The 19,246-nt window shown below is 43.1% G+C and overlaps 1 protein-coding gene across 4 annotated transcripts in view; it reads left to right on the forward strand.

The window, feature by feature from the left end:
• The first annotated feature begins 10,876 nt into the window (after positions 1-10,876).
• The window catches only part of LOC132396946 (uncharacterized), a 35,130-nt gene continuing 26,760 nt past the window's right edge, over positions 10,877-19,246 (forward strand). The window contains exons 1-3 of one of the 4 annotated variants that reach the window (XM_059975093.1): positions 10,877-11,008; positions 13,297-13,498; positions 15,798-15,969. In XM_059975093.1, coding sequence (XP_059831076.1) covers positions 13,354-13,498; positions 15,798-15,969 — 317 coding nt within the window. In that variant the 5' untranslated portion in view covers positions 10,877-11,008; positions 13,297-13,353. Of the gene's footprint in view, positions 11,009-11,058; positions 11,312-13,296; positions 13,499-15,797; positions 15,970-19,246 lie in introns of those variants that run through there. The other 3 variants (XM_059975095.1, XM_059975092.1, XM_059975094.1) reach the window with 3 other exon arrangements.

Below are 19,246 nucleotides of genomic sequence, written 5' to 3' on the forward strand. Positions count from 1 at the left end.
CGAGTGGATGAAGCGGGGCGCAGCCAAGGGTCTGAGTTGCAGGAGGGCATGAGTGATAGACTGGAGGAGGCCTCCCCAGTAGTGTCGGAACATGAAGTAGATGAGGGGGTACGGAGGTCTCCAAGAGTCAGGAGTGGCTGGCCTATGTAGCACCGAGGGAACAGAGTATGGCCCCTACCGCTTTGGGGAGCTATGTCACTGCCTTTTACACCTGGGTTGAACTTTGTGCTTTGCATGAAGGGTTGGAAAGTCATCTCAATGTCATGAGGACATGACTAAATTTGGTGGGGGTTAATTTTGATTCAATTTGAAGCACATGGAGGAAATTAATCTCCATCCTCTCTTTATTTGCCCTTGAATCACCAATATTTGTCAGCCTTATGTTTTTGATAATATTAGTAAACATTTAGTAGATGCGTCTGGTTTAAGATAGTGCTGGTGAGCCTCAGTGACTTTTGGCTGATGACTAACAAAACAAGGATAGTAACTAAATACATTTTTAACCATACTTTTTCTGGCAAACGATCATCACAAAAAACAGACTGTAGCTTTCTTTTGGACTTAGAGGCAATTCGATGTAGCGGAGCCGAGGCAAGGCAAGGTGGTGGGTCCATCATCGAGAGGGTAGAAGGTTGGGCACAGGCCAAATCGAAGCCATGGGGTCTAGGCCTCAGAGTGTATGAAGGCCCAAGGAGAGGGGCGAGCCAGTTCGGATTGCTGCTTGAAGCGGCAGAACAGATTGTTTGGATGGAAAGTTAAGTGCTGGACCAGGTTGAAAAGGTCAGGTTGTCAGGGGTTTCTTTTCATTGCACATTGGTTCAATGTCTTCTTTTTACGGGTTATTTTATTATTTTATTTTTTATGGGCATGATGTGGCTTTTATTCTCTGCACATTGGGTACTAAACAGTTTAACACCCAATGTGTAGAGAATAAATGTTTTTTTTGGGGGGGTGTCTTTGTTTCATGGCAGTCTGTTAGGAGTCGAATCTCAAGGTTGTATAATGTATGCATACTTTGATAATAAAAGAACTTTGAGATACAGTACTGTGAAGACATCTTTTCCATTGTCTTTTTCTGGACAGTGTCTTTCCAAGACGGGTGATCGCATCCACTATCAATACTCTTCAGAGATTGTCTGCCTGGTGTCAGTGGTCACATAACCAGGACCAGCTGCTCATTTGACAATCCATCACCTGCCCCAATGACTTCAGATAACCATTATTGGGGGTGGGCTAAGCAGGTGCTACGCCTTGCCGAAGGGTGACCTGCAGGTTAGTGGAGGGACAGAGTGCCATATGCCTCCTTTGTTAGAGATGTATCTCCATCCTACCACCCTATATTTACAATATTACTCAAATACGACTGAAGCATTAAATACAGGACACTTACTTACTTGGAGGTCCTCTACATTTAAATTATAACCTATCATTTGATTTCTCTTACTAAAGTGCATGACCTCACACTTCTCCAAGTTAAATTTAATTTGCCAGTCTTTGCTCCCCCATTCAATCCACCTACATCTCACTGCAGAATCACAATGTCCACATCACAGCATGCCCATCCACCTATTTGTGTAACTTCAGCAAATTTGGAAACTCTACATACTCTTTCTTCTTCCAGGTCATAAATGTAAATAGTGAACAGTCAATTTCTACTAGTTAACTCCTTTCAGTCTAAAAAGGACACATTTACTCCAGCTCTCTGGTTTTCTATGAAGCAGCCAAGCTTAACACACTTCCTTCCTTCAATACAATTTCCTCACGGAGGAGTCAGAGGAATTTCTTTAGCCAGAGGGTGGTGAATCTGTGGAATCATTGCCATGGATGGTTGTGGAGGCCAAGTCACATGGTATATTTAAACCGGAGACGGGTAGGTTTTTAAAATTATTTATTTATTGAGATATTGAGATACAGACGGGTAGGTTTTAAAAAATTATTTATTTATTGAGATATTGAGATACAGACGGGTAGGTTTTAAAAAATTATTTATTTATTGAGATATTGAGATACAGAATAGGTCCTTCTGGCTACTCCAGCTGTGCCGCTCAGCGACCCCTGATTTAAGCCTAGCCTAATCACGGGAAAACTTACAATGACCAAATAACCCACTAACCGTACAGTCTTTGGACTGTGGGAGGAAACCGGAGAACCCAGAGGAAACCCACACGGTCACCCGCTTAACTGGGCCAATATGTACTGGTCCTGATGTGTCCCAGAATGCACTGTATTTCAGATTTCAAGCATCGATAATTTTTGAAATAGCTTCCATGCATAGGAAATAGCACTTTCAACACGGAAAATGATTTAAAGATTAGCGTTATTTGTCACAGGTACATTGAAATACCAAGACATACAGTAAAGTGCATCATTTGCATCGATGACCAACATAGTTCAAGGATGTGTTGGATCAGCCCACAAGCGTTATCATGCTCGCTGTGCTGACATAGTATGTCCATGACTTCCTAACCCTAACCAATAATTCTTTGGAAAGTGGGAGGAAACTAGAGTACCCAGAGCAAATGCACATGACCATGGGGAGAATGTACAAACTCCTTACAGACAACGTTGGGAAATGAACCCCAGTCTTCCGATTGCTGGTGCTGTAAAGCATTACACTGACCACCATGCTGCCCGCAGCTGACTGAATGTAATTATGCAATCAGTGCTTGGGACATTGCACTGGAGAGGATGGTACCAGTGGATTTGAAGGATTTTTCCAAGACAGTGATAGCAATACCTCTCTAGTTGGGGTGACATGGTAGCATAGTGGTTTTGTGCAATGCTATTACAACTCAGGGCATCAGATTTCAGAGTTCGATTTCGGCATCATCTGTAAGCACATTTACCGTGTGCATGTGGGTTTCCTCTGAGTGTTCTGGTTTCCTCCTACAGTTGAAAGAAAAAGCATTTAGTATTTATTTATTTATTTTTAAAAATTGTGATACAGTGTGGAATAGGCCTTTCTGGCCCTTCGAGCCATGCTGCCCAGCAATGCCCAATTTAACCCTGGGTCAATTTACAATTTCCAACCTACCAACTAGTGTCTTTGGACTTTGGGAGGAAACTGGAGCACTTGGAGGAAACCCAGGTAACCGACGTGGTCACGGAGAGAATGTACAAACTACTAACAGACAGCAGTGGGAATTGAACCTGGATCGCTGGTTATGTAAAAGAGTTGTGCTAACTACTACGCTGTCATGCCAATTGGTCATTGTGAATTGTCTGATGATTAGGCTAGCATTAAATTGGTGGGCTGCCTGTCAGCCTAGTTCAAAGGGCCTGCACAACACTGTATAAATAAATAAACAAATAAATTCAAGAGGGCAGAGGCAAACAAGATTTCAATTTAAAGTGTCACCTAAAGGCAGGTCCTTCAGTTATGCAGGACCTCTGCATGAGAAGGGATTTCTTCAGTTGGAAGGTGGTGAATCTATAGAATTCATTGCCACAGGTGGCTGTGGAGGCCAAGTCATTGGGTGTATTCAAAGTGGAATTGGTAAGTTCTTGAATAGTAAGGGTGCCAAAAGTTATGGGATGAAAACAGGAGAATGAGAGAGCGGTAATAAATTTGACATGATGGAATGACAGCTGAGACTCGATGGGGTGAATGGCTTATTTCTGCTCCTATATCTTATAGTCTTATGGTGTCTGCAGCCTGGATTTTTTAGGTCAAGTATTTGCAGTAGGATATCCTGCTGAAACATGAGAATTCAACTTTCCTGATTAATCAATGGAAAATCTCTTCTGTGGTCTCAAATTTCTCTTCCCCCTCCATCCCCATGTTCCTAAAGATGTACAATTGTCCCTCACACTATGTTTTTAACTGTAATTACATGCGTCCCACAATGGGGGATGGGAAGCCTTGGTTGGGAGCAGCCCATTGGAAGCCACCTCTCTGAGACAATAGAACCATTAGCACCTCATCTGGCTCCTGGTCAGATGTTCCAGTCGCCCACTGGAAGCTACCTCTCTCTGAGACAATAGAACCATTAGCACCTCATCTGGCTCCTGGTCGTTGTTCCAGTCGCTGAGCTGGTTCTGTAAAAGGAAGGTGCTGATGGTTTATTTGCTTGTGGGACCTGGGCCAATCCCTGGCTCTCAAACCGATTGCCGGCTGGACTAGCGGCCAGACAGGAGTAGTCTCTACGTGGTCAGTCATTGCCAGTTTTAAGAGTTGGGAATCAGGGAACTAAAATCAAGTCCGAGTCCAGCAAAGCCTTAACGTGGACATGCTTTAATGCACTTAGGGATTCAGGTAAGATCAAATTCTTCCAATTGTGAACTATTATTTATTGAAACATTTCAAGGGCTGATCAGACGAAGTGCTTTGTGAATGAGTCATAGGCTGGACCAGTGATTGAAAGAGAAAACAGGGAAGCATTTATTTAGAGTTCTGTCACACCCATGCGATGTCTTAGAGTACTTTGTAAACGGGAGATTTCATTCTGTGCTTTCTATAAGTTCTCACAAAGAGAAGTCTGGTGTTTATATGACAACTCAGTCACTTTTAGTGTGTCCTAAAGCACTTTACAGACGCTGAATTAAGCAGCACAGAAGGACAGCTGCTGGAGACCTGGGTTCAGTCCTCACCCTGTGTGGAGGCTGGACATGCTCCCTGTGACCACATCAGTTTCCTCTGCAGGTTTGTAGGTTAATTTGCCACTATATTGCTCTTTGAGTGTAGGTGAGCGGGAGAATCTGTGGGGAATTGATGAGAATTTGGGGAGAACAAAGAACGATTTTCGGCATCTGCCAAAACCAGAACTTCCTGGTGGCCAAACATTTTAATTCTGATTTCCAATCTGACACGTCGGTCCATGACCTCCTCTTGTGCCACGATAAGGCCAGCCTCAGGCTTGAGGAGCAACACTTTATATCCCGTCTAGGTAGACTCCAACCTGATGGCATGAATATCAGTTTCTTCCAGGGGGAAAAAATCCCCCTCCCCTCTTCTTCTATTACCCACTCTTACTTTTTACCTTTTCGCACATGTCTATCACCTCCAGCTGGGTCCCCTCCTCCTTCCCTTTCTCCTACAGTCCATTCTTCTCAATAAATTTCATGACATATGCCAATGATATTAAACCTGATTCTGATTCTATCAGATTCCTTCCTCTCCAGCCTTTTCTCTTTCCCCCAACCTAGCTTTACCTATCACCCTTAAGCTATCCTCCCCCCCCCCACTTTCTTATTCTGGCATCTTCACCCTTCCTTTCCAGTCCTGAAGAAGGGTCTTGGCACGAAACATTGACTGTTTATTTATTTCCATAGATGCTGCCTGACAGAATCGATGGGCTGATGGGCCTGTTTCCAGGCTGTAACACTCCATGAGACCATGAAGTTCTTTTGGGAATGTTTTCATCAGTTGAGCAATGGAAATCAGCAGTGTGTTTGCACACAGCAGACTACCCCAAACAGCACCACCACCATCATCATCATTATGTACCATCATTTGTATGACGTGGGTGATCATGGTCTTTGACCATGATTGCTCTTGGCAAACTTTTCTACAGAACTAGTTTGCCATTGCCCTCTTCTGGGCAGTGTATTTACAAGACGGGTGATCTCAGCCATTATGAATACCCTTCACAGATTGTCTGCCTGGTGACAGTGTTTGCATAACCAGGACTTGTGATATGAACCAGCTGCTCAAACAGCTATCCACCACCTGCTCCCATGGCTTCACATGACCCTGGTTAGGTTGAGGGGTGGGGGGCTAAACAGGAGCTACACCTTGCCCAGAGGTGATCTGCAGGTTAGTGGAGAGAGGGAGTGCTTTACACCTCCTTTGGTAGAGACATATCTCCACCCCACCACCTTCTGCAAACACCAATGTGACAGTAACCAGATAACCTACTTTGGTGATGTTGATTCAGGAGTAATTATTAGGTAAAACATTGGAGATAACTTCCTCCCCTTCTTCAAAATAGTGCCGTGGGATCTTTGGCATCAACTTTCTTTTTCATTTGAAGAAAAATAAACAAATTGGAAGGAACCAGTTACTGTTAAAACTCAATATTCTGATTTATGAAGTTAAAAGTTCAATTTTGATAATTTATTATCAAAGTACATCTATGTCACCATATATGCACATCCCTGGGATTCATTTTCTCAGAGTCATAGAAAAGTACAGTACAGAATCTTTGGCCAATCTAGTCCATGTTGAACCATTTAAACTGTCTACTTTCATCGACCTGCCGCTGGATCATAACCTCCATACCTCTCCTATTCATGCACCTACCCAAATTTCTCTTAAATGTTGAAATTGAAATTGCATCGATCAGTTCAGCTCTTTCCACACTCTTATCACCCTCTGAGTGAAGAAAGTCACCCTCATGTTGCCCTTAAATGTTTCACCTTTCACCCTTAATCCACGACGTCTAACTCTAGTCTCACCCAACCTCAATGGAAAAAGTCTGCTTGCAATTACTCTACCTATACCCTTCATAATTTGGAATGCCTCTATCAAATCTCTCATTCTCCAATGCTCCAGAGTATAAAGTCCCAAGCCTATTCAACTTTCCTCTATAACTCACGTCCTGCTGGTAAATGTTGCCAGCACTTGTAATTTTTGTAATTTTTTTTCTGCACTCTTTGAATTTTATTGATATATTTCCTGTAGGTAGGTGGCCAGAAATGCACACAACATTTCAGATTAGGCCTCATCAACATCATATACAACATCCCAATCCTGTACTCAATAATCTGATTTTTGAAGTTCAAAGTCCAAAGGAAATTTACTATCAAAGTACATACATATATGTCACCATATATGTACAACACTGAGATTCATTTTTTGCAAGCAATCACAGTAAATACAAGAAACACATTAGAGTCAATGAAAGACCATATTGAACAGAAAGGACAACAACCAATGTGCAAACAAAAATGAACAAACTTAGCAAATACAAAAAGAGAAAAAATAAATAATAATAAAAATATATATCAAGAACAAGAGATGAAGAGTTCGTGAAAGTGAGTCTGGTTCAATGGGAACAGTTCAGTGATGGGGTGAGTGAATTTATTGCCTGTGGTTCAAAAGCCTCATGGCAATAGCTTTTCCTGAACCTGGGTGTGACTCCTGAGGCTCCTGAACCTTCTTCCTGATGGCAGCAGTGAGAAGAGAACATTACCTACAAGGTGGGAGTCCTTGATGATAGATGCTGCATTTCCACAACAGCATTGTGTGGATGTGCTCAATTGTGGGGAGGGCTTTACCTGTGATGGACTGGACCATATTCACTACTTTTTGTAGACTTTTCATTACAAGGGCATTGGTGTTTCAATTCCAAGCCATTTTGCAACCAGTCAAAATATACTCTCTACCACACATTTTGACAAAGTTTTAAATTACATACTGAAACTTCACCAGAATCTTGCTTCTAAGAAAGTAGAGAAGCTGCTGTGCTTTCTTTGTAATGGCACTTACGTGCTGGACCCAGGACAAATCCTTGGAAATGTTAACATCAAGGAAATTAAAATTACTCCAGTACTGTGCAAAAGTCCTAGGCATCCAAGCTATATATTTGTGTTTTTGTAAATAGTATCTTGGTAATTTACTTATAAATGTCTTGTCACCATTTGTGGAGGCATCATCAGTGATCAATCATCATCAAAGAGCTGATGTTATCTACTCTTATGGTGATGAAATCTTTGCAAGTAAATTGCCAAGATCGGAGAACAACTCAACTCAACTTTTTCTGAACTGTTCATATGCATGATTTCAGGCTCCTGCCACATTATTTATTTATTTATTTATTTATTTATTTATTTATTTATTTATTTTCCTTTTCTTCTATATTATGTATTGAATTGAACTGCTGCTGCTAAGTTAACAAATTTCACGACACATGCCAGTGATATTAAACCTGATTCTGATTCCACCTGAGCTACACATTTTTCAAATTATTTCCAGTTTAGAAAAGTTCTACACATTCATCTGAAATTACTTTCCCCAATGCTTATCCATACAAATTAACCCTATTTACTGTCCTGATTACAGTTTATCTATGCTGTGCACTACATGCACTTTGAATTACATTTTATTAACTTATTTGTGGTAATATGTGCTGTGTGTTGGTGCACCATGGTCTGGAGAACAATGTTTCATTTGGTTCTATACATGTACAGTTAGAAGACACTAAACTTAAACTTACTTCATAAGTTGCAACAGGATTTTTCTACATTATGAATTACCTTAATGGCTTTCTGTCTGCACATGCATAAGGATTAATGCTTGGGGACAGTGATTTGGGTTAAGATTTGGGGTTAGCAGTTGGAGGTAGAATTTAAAGCCAGTGGTTTAGGTTACATTCAGAGGATGTGGTTAGTGGTTAATGGGAGGATTAGTGGTTTTTGGAGTTTGTGATTAAAGTTAGTGGTTATTATAAAGTGGAAAATATGTAGTTTCTAACATGCATAAATTTCTGTTTCGTAGAATAATATTGGAGCCTTAGAGTTTATTGAAGTGATAGGTCAGTAAACCTGATTCTGATATTAGAATCAGGTTTAATATCACTAGCGTTTGTCATGAAATTTGTTATGTAGCAGTGCATTGCAATAAGACTAAGAATCATCATAGTCCAGATGAAACAAGTATGTGGCTGGTATCGCTTTCTTTTTCATACCGGAGATTTCCTGCTTGGAATATGTGCTTCATGCAGATTGTTACAAAAGAAATAACAGAATTTCTACTACAAAGCCATTAGCTCTAAACACCTTTAAAGAATGAAATTTCTTTTAACAGATTCTTATTGTTTTTGACTTACCCTGACCAACACACCACAGCAAATTCCTAATACATGTAAATATATGTGGTGAATAAAGTTGACAAAAGTGAATCATGGTTGTGATGCAATTTACCACCTAAAATACTCTTGAACACCTGGCTCTTTAAGCTTCTGGTCACTTGCCCTGATATGTGGCTTGATGTCATTTTTTTTGTTTGAGATTATAAACACAAGAGATTCCGCAGATGCTGGAAATCCAGAGCAAAACACACAAAATGCCGGATGAACTCAGCAGTTCAGGCAGAAGAAAAGACTAAACAGTCGTTATTTTGGGCTGGAAAGGAAGTGGGGAAAAGCTAGAATAAGAAAGTGGGGCGGAGGAGGAAGAGAAGGAATACAAGCTGACAGGTGGTTGGTGAAACTAGGTGAGGAGGACAGTGGGGGGTGGGGTGGCTGGTGAGATTCTGGGAGCTGATAGAAGAGCTAAAGAGCTGAAAAAGAAGGAATCTGACAGAAGTCAGGGAATCATGAGAAAAAGGAAAAGAGGAGGGGGCACTCCTCCCTTTGAGATATTTTGTTGTGTTTAAGGCACTATATAAAGATGGAAGACCAATGGTTTTCTGAGACCTTGCAGTGCTAAAATGAACCTGTTGGGGCTTTCTGCACGTAAACTAATGCGCAGGAACTTGCTGTGTGCAAACCATTGCCTCTGGGAATACAAACCCACACTTGTGGGAGCTTGCTGTGCACAAATTGGCACCTGATTGATTTTCTCAAGGACAATTTTTTTTATGGGAGTTTGCTCTGCACATTCCCATAATTCCCAAATATTCCCCTAAATTCCCAAGACCAAATATTTTTGTGGGAGTTTTATATGCGCAAAACCACATTTCTGGAGGCTTGCTGTATACAGAATAGTGTCGAATACGAAAATTCCACGAGCAAACTTTTTTGTGTGATCTTTCCATGCACAAGCGCACGTCTGTGGGAGCTTGCTGTGTAAAAATTAGCACCTGATATGAAGCGTCCTGTGGCTAAACATTAATTTGGGAGCTTTGCTATGCAGGTCAGCACCCAATTTGAACCTGTCTCAGGTAACCAGCTTTTTGTGTGTGTGTGGCAGATCCTGCTGTGCACAAACCCACTCTAGTGGGAGATTACCATACACAGACTAGAACCTGATATGAAATTCCCATCAGGAATATCTTTGTCAGAGCTTTCCATGCACAAACCCATGTCTGTGTGGTCTTGTTGTGCACCAATTACCTTCTGATAGGAATTCCTATGGGGAAAACATTTTGTGGGAACTTTCTGTGCACAAATCTACACTTGTGGAGGAAATTGTTGTGCAAATTAGTTCCCAAGAACATACCTGTTATGGGAGCTTTCCATGCACTAATTAGCAACTAATATGTATTCCTGTGCAACTTGTGGGAACTCGCTGTGCACAGACTGGCAAGTTCCCATGAGCAGACATTTCTATGGGAGGGGTTTGCTGCGGTGAATGCACAAAGTAGCAAATGATTCAGTGCCCCCAGGCAAACTTTTTTTTATGGGAGCTTGTTGCGCAGTTCGGCACCTGATTTCAGCCTCCCCATGGCCAAACTGCTTTTATGCGTGTGTGTGTGATCTTGCTGTGCACAGCCAGCAAACTTTTTTTGTGGGAGCTTTCTGTGCACCAACCCAAAGGTTTTGTGGGAGGGCTCTGTGCAAAATCTAGCACCTGATATGAAGTGTCCGTGAACAGAATTTGTTGTGGGAGCTTGCTGTGCAGATTGGCACCTGATTTGATCCTCCCGCGGGCAAAATAGCTTTTTGTGTGTGTGTGTATGTGGAAGCTAACTGTGCACAAACCCACACTTGTGTGATTTTGCTGCTTACAGATGAGCACCTGACGCAAGATTACAATCGGCAAACCAATTTTTTTTTGTGGGAGCTTTCTGTGCACAAAACTAGGTTCCGCGGGTGGGTTTGCTGGCAAAAACTAGCGTGGACAGGCGTTGTTGTGGGATCTTGCTGCGTACCGACTTGCACCCGATACGAAACTCTTAATCAGCAAACTTTTTTTTTGTGGGAGCTTTCTTTGCACCAACCCAGGGTTTTGTGATGTGTGTGTGGGGGTGCTTACTGTGCAAAAACTAGCACCTGATATGACATGTCCGTGGATAGACATTGTTGTGGGAGCTTTGCTGTGCAGGTTGGCACCTAATTCGAGCCTCCCCTGGGCAAAACACTTTTTGTTGGTGTGTGGGAGCTTGCTGTGCACGGCCCGAGCCCAGGTGAGCCCTCGCCGTGCGCAAAACAAATAAATATCCGTGGGAGCTTGCTGCGCGCAAATTTTCTACAGCCTCTCTCCTAACAGCCATCAGCTTCTCCCCTCCCCGGCGCCTCATCGGGATCACGGGGTCCCTGTGGCGGAAATAAAAAAAATGTTTTTTTTCGGGAGTTAATGTGTCAGTGTTGGTTTTGGAACCGGCCAGCCCGGGACATCGCTCCTTACAAAGGCTGCGCACCAGCTCAGGCCGGGGCCCAGAGAAGAGCGGCAGACACACGGCGACATTTTTGTTTTTTAAAAAAAACGGGTGAGATTAATGAGTTAATGAGAAGGAAGGCAAAACTCCCGTTTACCGAATCGGTGCCGAAGGGGAGGGAGGAAGGTGGCGCCATTCCCCCCCCCTCCCCACGCGGTCCGCACCCCCCCCCCACCTCACAGCACTTAATGGCGCACGCGCACGGACGCCCCTCGCGCGTTTGAAGGGGTCGCGAGAAAGCGGCGGTTGGGCCAACGGGCCGGCTGCGAAGTCGGGCGCGCGCCTGACCCGCTCGGTTAGGCCCCGCCTCCCTCGACGGGACCGCCTCCTCCCTCCCCTCCCCCACCCACACCCCCTTTTCCCCAACGCCATCCTCCTGCATCCCAACTATCAGCCGTGCCCAGCTCTATCAACTGCTCCCTGGGTTCTTCCTCCTGCCCCTTCAGAGGAGACCCTTCTGCAGCTCTTGCCCTTCACTCCCCCAGTCACACTCCTTTTCCTCAGTGCCACACTCTTCTTCCATTATCCCAACTGGACCCACCCCCAGTCAACCATGCCCAGCTCTAACTCTCCTGCTCCCTGGGTCCTGCTCTAGAAGAGCCTCCTCTGCACTTACTGAACATAACTGTTATGGGAGCTTTCCATGCACTAATTAGCAACTGATATGTATTCCTGTGCAATTTGTGGGAGCTCGCTGTGTACGGACTGGCAAGTTCCCATGAGCAGACATTTCTATGGGAGGGGTTTGCTGCGGTGAATGCACAAAGTAGCAAATGATTCAAAGTGCCCGCAGGCAAACACTGATTCCAGTAGCCACGCAGCCCCTCCCTCACTAAGACCTTCACTTTCTTGCCATGCCTCGGTCCTTCTCCAGATGCTCTTTTCCTCAAACATTGTTGTGTCTCCTCTGCCAGCTGGACATAATCTAATCACCCAACTCAAACTGGACTTCAGATGCCCCTCCCTCCATTCATTCCTAACCCTAACTACCAGCTCCTCATCCTTCACCCAAAACATGCTGCCCACACTAGTTGCGCTTTTCCTCGAATGCCTCTGAACTTCTGTTTGCCACCTTCTTCCTTTCCTCACCCATTGTCCAGTCCTTGGAAGTCACAATAGTAATGGCGATGCCACTTGCCTTGGAGGTGCCTGAGAGGGAGCCACATTGACTATTCATATTGTGTCCAACTTAATGGAACTTGTCCATGGATAGTGCTTTGATCCTTTTGTGGTGCACAACTGTAATCTGGTGATCTAATTGTCTCATTCCACCCTAGACTCCTTCCCTTTTAACGTCAACCCGCTTCCATTGCTAGTAAAGGCCATGACACAAATTTTGAAACCAGTGTTTACACTGGTGTTTATCGCCTTTCTCTATTTAGGATTGCAAAAAAGGACATTGAAACAAAGAAACATACGTAGTCTGCATGTTGCTACACTTCTGGTGCCCACAACTTGCTAACCCTAACCTGTATGTCATTGAGATGTGGAAGGAAACCCACCCACAGTCAGAGGGAGAACATACAAACTTCCTGAGTCCTGATGAAGGGTCTCGGCCCAAAATGTCAACTGTTAACTCTTTTCCATGTCGGGCCTGCTGAGTGCCTCCAGCATTTTGTGTGCGTTGTTTTCGATTTCCGGCGTTTGCAGATTTTTTTCATGTTTGGCAGACAGAGTCATTACAGACAGTGGTAGGAATTGAACCAGAATCTTTTAACTGGCACTGTAATACTGCTATGCTAACTGCTACTAGGTTACTGCTAGTATTAGACCTTGATTAAGACAAAAGGCAAAGCAGACCAGGAATCAAATGTATGATAATTGTGAGTTCTTTATTGTACAGCTAAGAATAATAACACATCCCTTTCATATTCAAGAAAATAGGCTACCTTAAAAAGTATCTTAAGAGTTGACCTAATGCCAATGTCATTTCAGCCGGTTCCTACCTCCAGCTCACTGTACCATATGCTTTTCAGTAATGAGCTTCAAGGTGTGGGTGAAGATTGGTAACCTGCTATTGTATTTTCAATTCTTAGTGTTGGGACCTCCTTCAATGATGTAACTTCTTAATTTGCCGATATTTTGAAAGAGGGATGGAAGGCGATGATAATAAATCGTCAAGTCCGGGAGCCAGGCAAGAGTTTCTGGCAACGTCGCAGGTGGCTGGAAGTCCCACAAGCCAAAGCGGACAACACACTCCTGAAAACAGAACTGGCTACAGACCAGCATGGGATGAAGGTAAGTATTTCCTTGATTTGTGATTTGGTACCCGTCTTGTACTAGATGCCTTTGTGGAGTTTGTAGCAACGTTTGACGTCCAGTGAAACACAGGTTGCTCACTTTATTTTTGTTTTCCTCTTCCTGGAGTGTTTGTCCTGTCCTTAATAGCACTAAGCTATGCTGTTTCCAAGGATACCAGAAGCTGGCCATCCTTCAAGCTTAGCTAGTGCCAGCCTGTTCAGCTGGAGAAAGCATCGTACCACCTTCTCTGCTTTATTCTGACCAGTCCTCACTGGAAAGTGACTGGACTTAAGAAGTCTGCTTGACTCTGGTTACTGCGGGGGAATGCTCTCTTAGTGACTCCCTTGTCCATTCATCCATCCTACTGATCTCCTCACCTCCCACTCACCACCATTCAGGGCCTCTTCCAGGTGTGGGAACACTTGCGATTTTTTTGGGGTCATCTACTGTATGTGGTTCTCCCGGTGTGGCCTTCTCTACGTCAGTGAGACCCAGTGCAGATTCGGGGACTGCTTTGCTGAGTAACTTTGCTCCATCTGCAATAGGCAGGATTTCCTGGTGGCCAGTCATTTTAATTCCACTGCCCATTTGGTGCATGGCTTTCTCTTCTATTATGATGAGACCACTCTCAGGTTGGAGGGAAAACCACTTCATATTCCGTCTCGGTAGTCTCCAACCTGACAGCATGAATATTGATTTCTCTAGCCTCAAGTAATTTCTACCCAATCCCGTTCTTTTTTCATTCACAGTTCTGGCTCCCCTCTTACCCCTTCTCTTCTCCTCAACAACCCATCACCCCTCTCTGGTGCCTGTCCTCCTTCACTTTCTTCCATGGTTTACTCTCCTCTCCTATTGGATTCCTCCTTCCTTATCTTATCCATCTGTTACCTCTCAGCTTCTCACTTCCCCACCCTCCCCAACCCACCACCTGCAAACTTGTACTCTTTCCCTTACCCCCACCTTATTTTGGCTTCTTTCCTCTACCTTTTTCATCCTGGCGAAGAGTCCTGGCTCAAAGCGTCGATGGTTCATTCCTCTCCATAGATACTGCCTGACCTGCTGAGTTCCTCCAGGATTTTTTGTGCATTGTTGTGGATTTCCAGCATTTGGGGAATCTCTTGCATTTCTTGCTGATTCTTATTTGAAGCATCTAACAGCAGAAGCCAACATGAGGACGCTGGAAATTCAAGCAACACACACAAAATGCTGGTGGAACACAGCAGGCCAGGCAGTATCTATAGGGAAGAAGCACTGTCAACGTATTGGGCCAAGACCCTTTGTCAGGACCAATGCATTCAAACTGGGAAACTCTGCCTGTCGTGTGGTTAGTAAGTCCAACAGTGGCTGTTCTCCCCGATACTGCCATTGTGCAACTTTACCTGTGGTCTGGTGCAAGTCTTGTACTTGTGAGACATAATCAAATCCTTATGTGATTTTGCTTCAATAAAGGAAGAAAATTCTTCTTCTTGCAATATATTTAAAAACAAAGCACAGAACTAAAAATAATAGAATGGGAGTAAAAATAAAGATATCTTTTACATTTTAAGGACTGGACTGTACTATCAGGAAAGGTAGTCTATTTATTTACTAAGAGGTACAGCATGGAATAGGCCCTTCAAGCCGTGCCACTACAACCACCCACTTACAACCCCAATTTAACTTTAACCTAATCTCTGGGCAATTTACAATGACCAATTAACCTACCTGGTATGTCTTTGGATTAAAACAAATCTAAAAACAATTGGACGTGGAATTAGGGTTGGAGTTAAGGTTCAGAAGACCAGTTGTCAAATGTTATGGGGACACGGGTGTTTGGGACACTTTTATCGAGGGAGGGCTGATGGCTTCCCTGTTTTGAGATTCAATCCCATGCTCTGCAGAGTCTTGGAAATTGCTGACACTTTTTTTTCCCTTTCTGTTCTGGAAAGTCTTTTTAAATAACAGTAAGCAGGGGAATTCATCATTTCCAATTAAACAGTCCTGGTACAAAATGTCCCTGCCACTGCCCTTACCTTACAATGGATGGGAGCCAATTAAACTTTACTTCACTCGCTGACTGATGACAGAGGCAAAGTCGCTGCCTGATAGGTTGCTGATGGTAACTGGGTGCACTGTACTTTTGAGAACCGTGAAATGGGATTAACCTAAAGGCTATTTTCAGCCTTCAAGGAACTGGAGCCAAATGGCCTCTTCCCTACTGTAATTTTGTACAATTCAATAACTAAACCATACCCGTCCTTACAGCCGCTTTGCAGCTTTTAGGGCAACTTAACCTAGCTGCCATTTCTTTTGACAGAAAAGGAACTTGACTGGAATTCTGCATCACTGATGGAAGGAACGCAAGGCCACTGTGCAGGAAGGTCAGAGAACCAAACCTGGGATTGGTCTTCGGAGTCGGACACGGATGCTTTTGATTTGGACAGCACCGTGTCTGAGGAGGAGCTAAATGAAGAATATGACTATCTCAGGTATTGCCTGCAAGACAACTGTGGATGGGTTTTACGGGCTCCTCTAAACATGTGTTTCGTTCCACTGTTGTGCCATAAGATCTAAACTGTTAAAAATGGCATCCTCCACATAGATGACTTAAGTTTGGACCATGAACAATCTTGCAGTTAAACTTGTAAAAAGTTCTAAAGGTAGTTTAGGCTCATTTTTATTTAACCTGTTTTCAACTGGATTAGAATTAAGAATTGCCAGTCAGCCAGTGTTTGAGGACAGAAGCAATTAATGTTTTGGATGTTAAGGTAACAATCTTGTAAAAATTGGCTATGAATTTTGTTTACTGTATGTCTTTCTTATGAATGCTGCTGACATGATGCATGTGCTGGTGATGCTGCTGGAAGGAAATTTTTCATTGCACCTGCTCGTACATGTTCGAAGAAAATTTATTATCAAAGTACATATACAACCTTGAGACTCATTTCTTGCAGGCATTCAGAGTAGAACAAAGAAGTACAAGAGAATCAATGGCTGACATACAACCAATGTGCAAAAGAACATTGTAGAACATGCAGAGGAGGGTTTCCCAACCTTTTTTATTAACACCATGGACCCCTACCATTAACCGAGGGATCTGTGGACCTTAGGCTGGGAACCTCTGATGGAGAGCGTAGAACAGTACAGGACGGTACATAGCTCTCTAGTTCTCTGTCATCCATGTACCTATCTATCCAAGAGTCTCTTAAATGCCCTAATGTATCTACTTCCACCGCCATGCCTGGCAGGGTGTTCCACCCACCCACCACTCTCTTGTGTTTTTAAAAAAAAAAACAATTTCTGACTTCTCTCCTATATTTTCCCCCGATCACATTAAAATTATGCCCCCACATATTCACCATGTATCTGTGCAGATGACAATGAATTCAACTATTGGATGGGTGATCTTTCATCAGAGACAGACTGACCTGATCCATAGTCTCGGTCTTTATTTGTTGAGATACAGATGTGGAATGGGCCCTTCCAGCCCTTTGTGCCGTGCTGCCCAGCAGTCCCCCAATTTAATCCTAGCCTCATCACAGGACAATTTACAATGACCAATTACCCTACCAACTGCTATGTCTTTGGGCTGTGGGAATAAACCAGGTCTCCTGGAGGAAACCCATGCAGTCACGAGGAAAATGTGCAAACTCCTTACAGGCAGTGGTGGGTATTTGACCTGGGTTGCTGATACTGTGAAGCATTGTGCTAACCACTATGCTACTGTGCTGCCCCTAAGCATTGACTATCCCTTTGTCTCCACAAATGCTACCTGTCCTTCAGAGTTTGTTGGGTTTTTTTTGCCCTTTCTTCAGACCTGGAGGTTGGGAATAAAAGCTAGGAATTCAGGGAAAGGAAATTGTTGGGAAAGGAGAGGATGGCTAAAGGGAGAAAGCAAAAAGAATGTTTTTTGATTTGATGGGAGGTAGGAGAGATTTGTTGACGGGATGAAGGTATACAATAAAAGCATTCTGGTATCTTCCCCCTCACTTCTCAGTCATGAAGAAGGGTCTCGGCCTGATACATTGACTATTTATTAATTTCCATTGATGCAGCTTGACCTTCTGAGTTCATCCTGCATTTTGTGTGTGTTGCTAGGGTAAGAGTATTCAACAATGGGGCAGGAACGATGGATAGAGGTGAGGTGTAAAGATAAATAGGATCATTATGTATTACACGTTAGGTTGCAATGGCTCCTGGCAGGAGACTGTTACTATATTTCTGAATTTATCAGCTGTACCATTTTATACAGATACAGAATGTTGCCTGAATAATTTTCTTCTTTGGCCTTGGAACTGCATTGGTATTTCACAGTGTAAAGTCCAGACTGAAGTTTTTAAAGTCAAGTAATTAAATCAAGTAATTAAAGTCAATTTATTATCAAAGTACTTATATGTTATCATATACTACCCTGAGATTCATTTCCTTGCAGGAAAATAAAGAAATAAAATATAATTTATACATAAAGATTGACAAGCAACCAATGTGCACAAGACCATACATTGTGCAAATGTAAAAAAAAATGGAGAACATGAGTTGTGGAGTCCTTGAAAATGAGTCTCTAAGTTGTAGAATCAGTTCAGTCTTGTGTTGAGTGAAATTATCCACTCTGGTTCAGGAGCTTGATGGTTGTAGGGTAATAACTGTTCCTGAACCTGGCGAATGTGTCCAACGGCTCCAGCAGGTCCTGAACTTTGCACAACCTACAAACTGGCTTTCAAAGACTCTACAACTCATGCTCTCAGTATTATTTTTTAAATATTTGCACAATTGGTTGTTTTGTCAAGTCTATGTTTATACATGGTAGTAGTGAGAAGATGCTGGTGGTGGGGTGGTCCTTGATGATGGATACAGCTTTCTTGTTGCTGTGGTCCTTGTATATGTGCTTAGTGGTGGGGAGGGCTTTGCCTGTAATAGAATAAGTTGTATCCACTACTTTCTGCAGACTCTTCCATTCCCGGGCATTGGTGTTTCAATGTAAGTGCATAAACATGTCTTGCCTTCAACTGATTTGTATTGGTACTTGTACTTTACATGATCCTACACCCACATCCCTGTAAATGTAATATTTATTCCTTGTTTTCATCGGACTTAATAAATTTCCCACTTCATGCATTTGTTCTCTTCCTCTCAATCTTTCCATGTGGGAATGATTTCCACTTGCTGGAGAAGGAACTGATGAACCCGGAATCCCTCGGATTCATCAACATTTGGGGCGTTTGGGTCAAGCAGACAAGCTTTGTATGGCAGGGACCTCACCTGCTCCTAGGTTGAGATGTACAAAATCCGATCCTAATAAGGCACTGCAATGTAGCAGTAAGGGGAATGACTTGGGTTCAATTCCTCTCCTGTAAGTAAGGAGCTTGTATGTTCTCCCTGTGAGCTCGTGGGTTTTCTCCAGGTTTTCCAGTTTCCAATTACATCCAAAGACATATGGGTTAGTAGGTTAATTGATCATGTAATTGGGGAGCACAGACTCAGGCTGGAAGGCCCTGTTACGTGCTGTATCTATGAATAGGTAGTAAACATTGCTGCCATTAGACTGCGATCAGAAAAGGTTTACGAAAATGATCTGGGAATGAAAGGGTTAACATATGAGGAGCCTTTGATGTCTCTGGCCCTGTACTTGCTGAAGTTTAGAAGAATGGGCGGGGAAGGGGATTTCACTGAAACTTATCAAATATTGAAATGTCTAGATAGACTGGACATGGAGAAGATCTTTCCTATTATGGGTATGCGTAGTTCCAGAGGGCACAGCCTCAGAAT

Source organism: Hypanus sabinus, chromosome 7 (assembly GCF_030144855.1).
Source record: "Hypanus sabinus isolate sHypSab1 chromosome 7, sHypSab1.hap1, whole genome shotgun sequence".
In the NCBI taxonomy this organism is placed as follows: domain Eukaryota; kingdom Metazoa; phylum Chordata; class Chondrichthyes; order Myliobatiformes; family Dasyatidae; genus Hypanus; species Hypanus sabinus.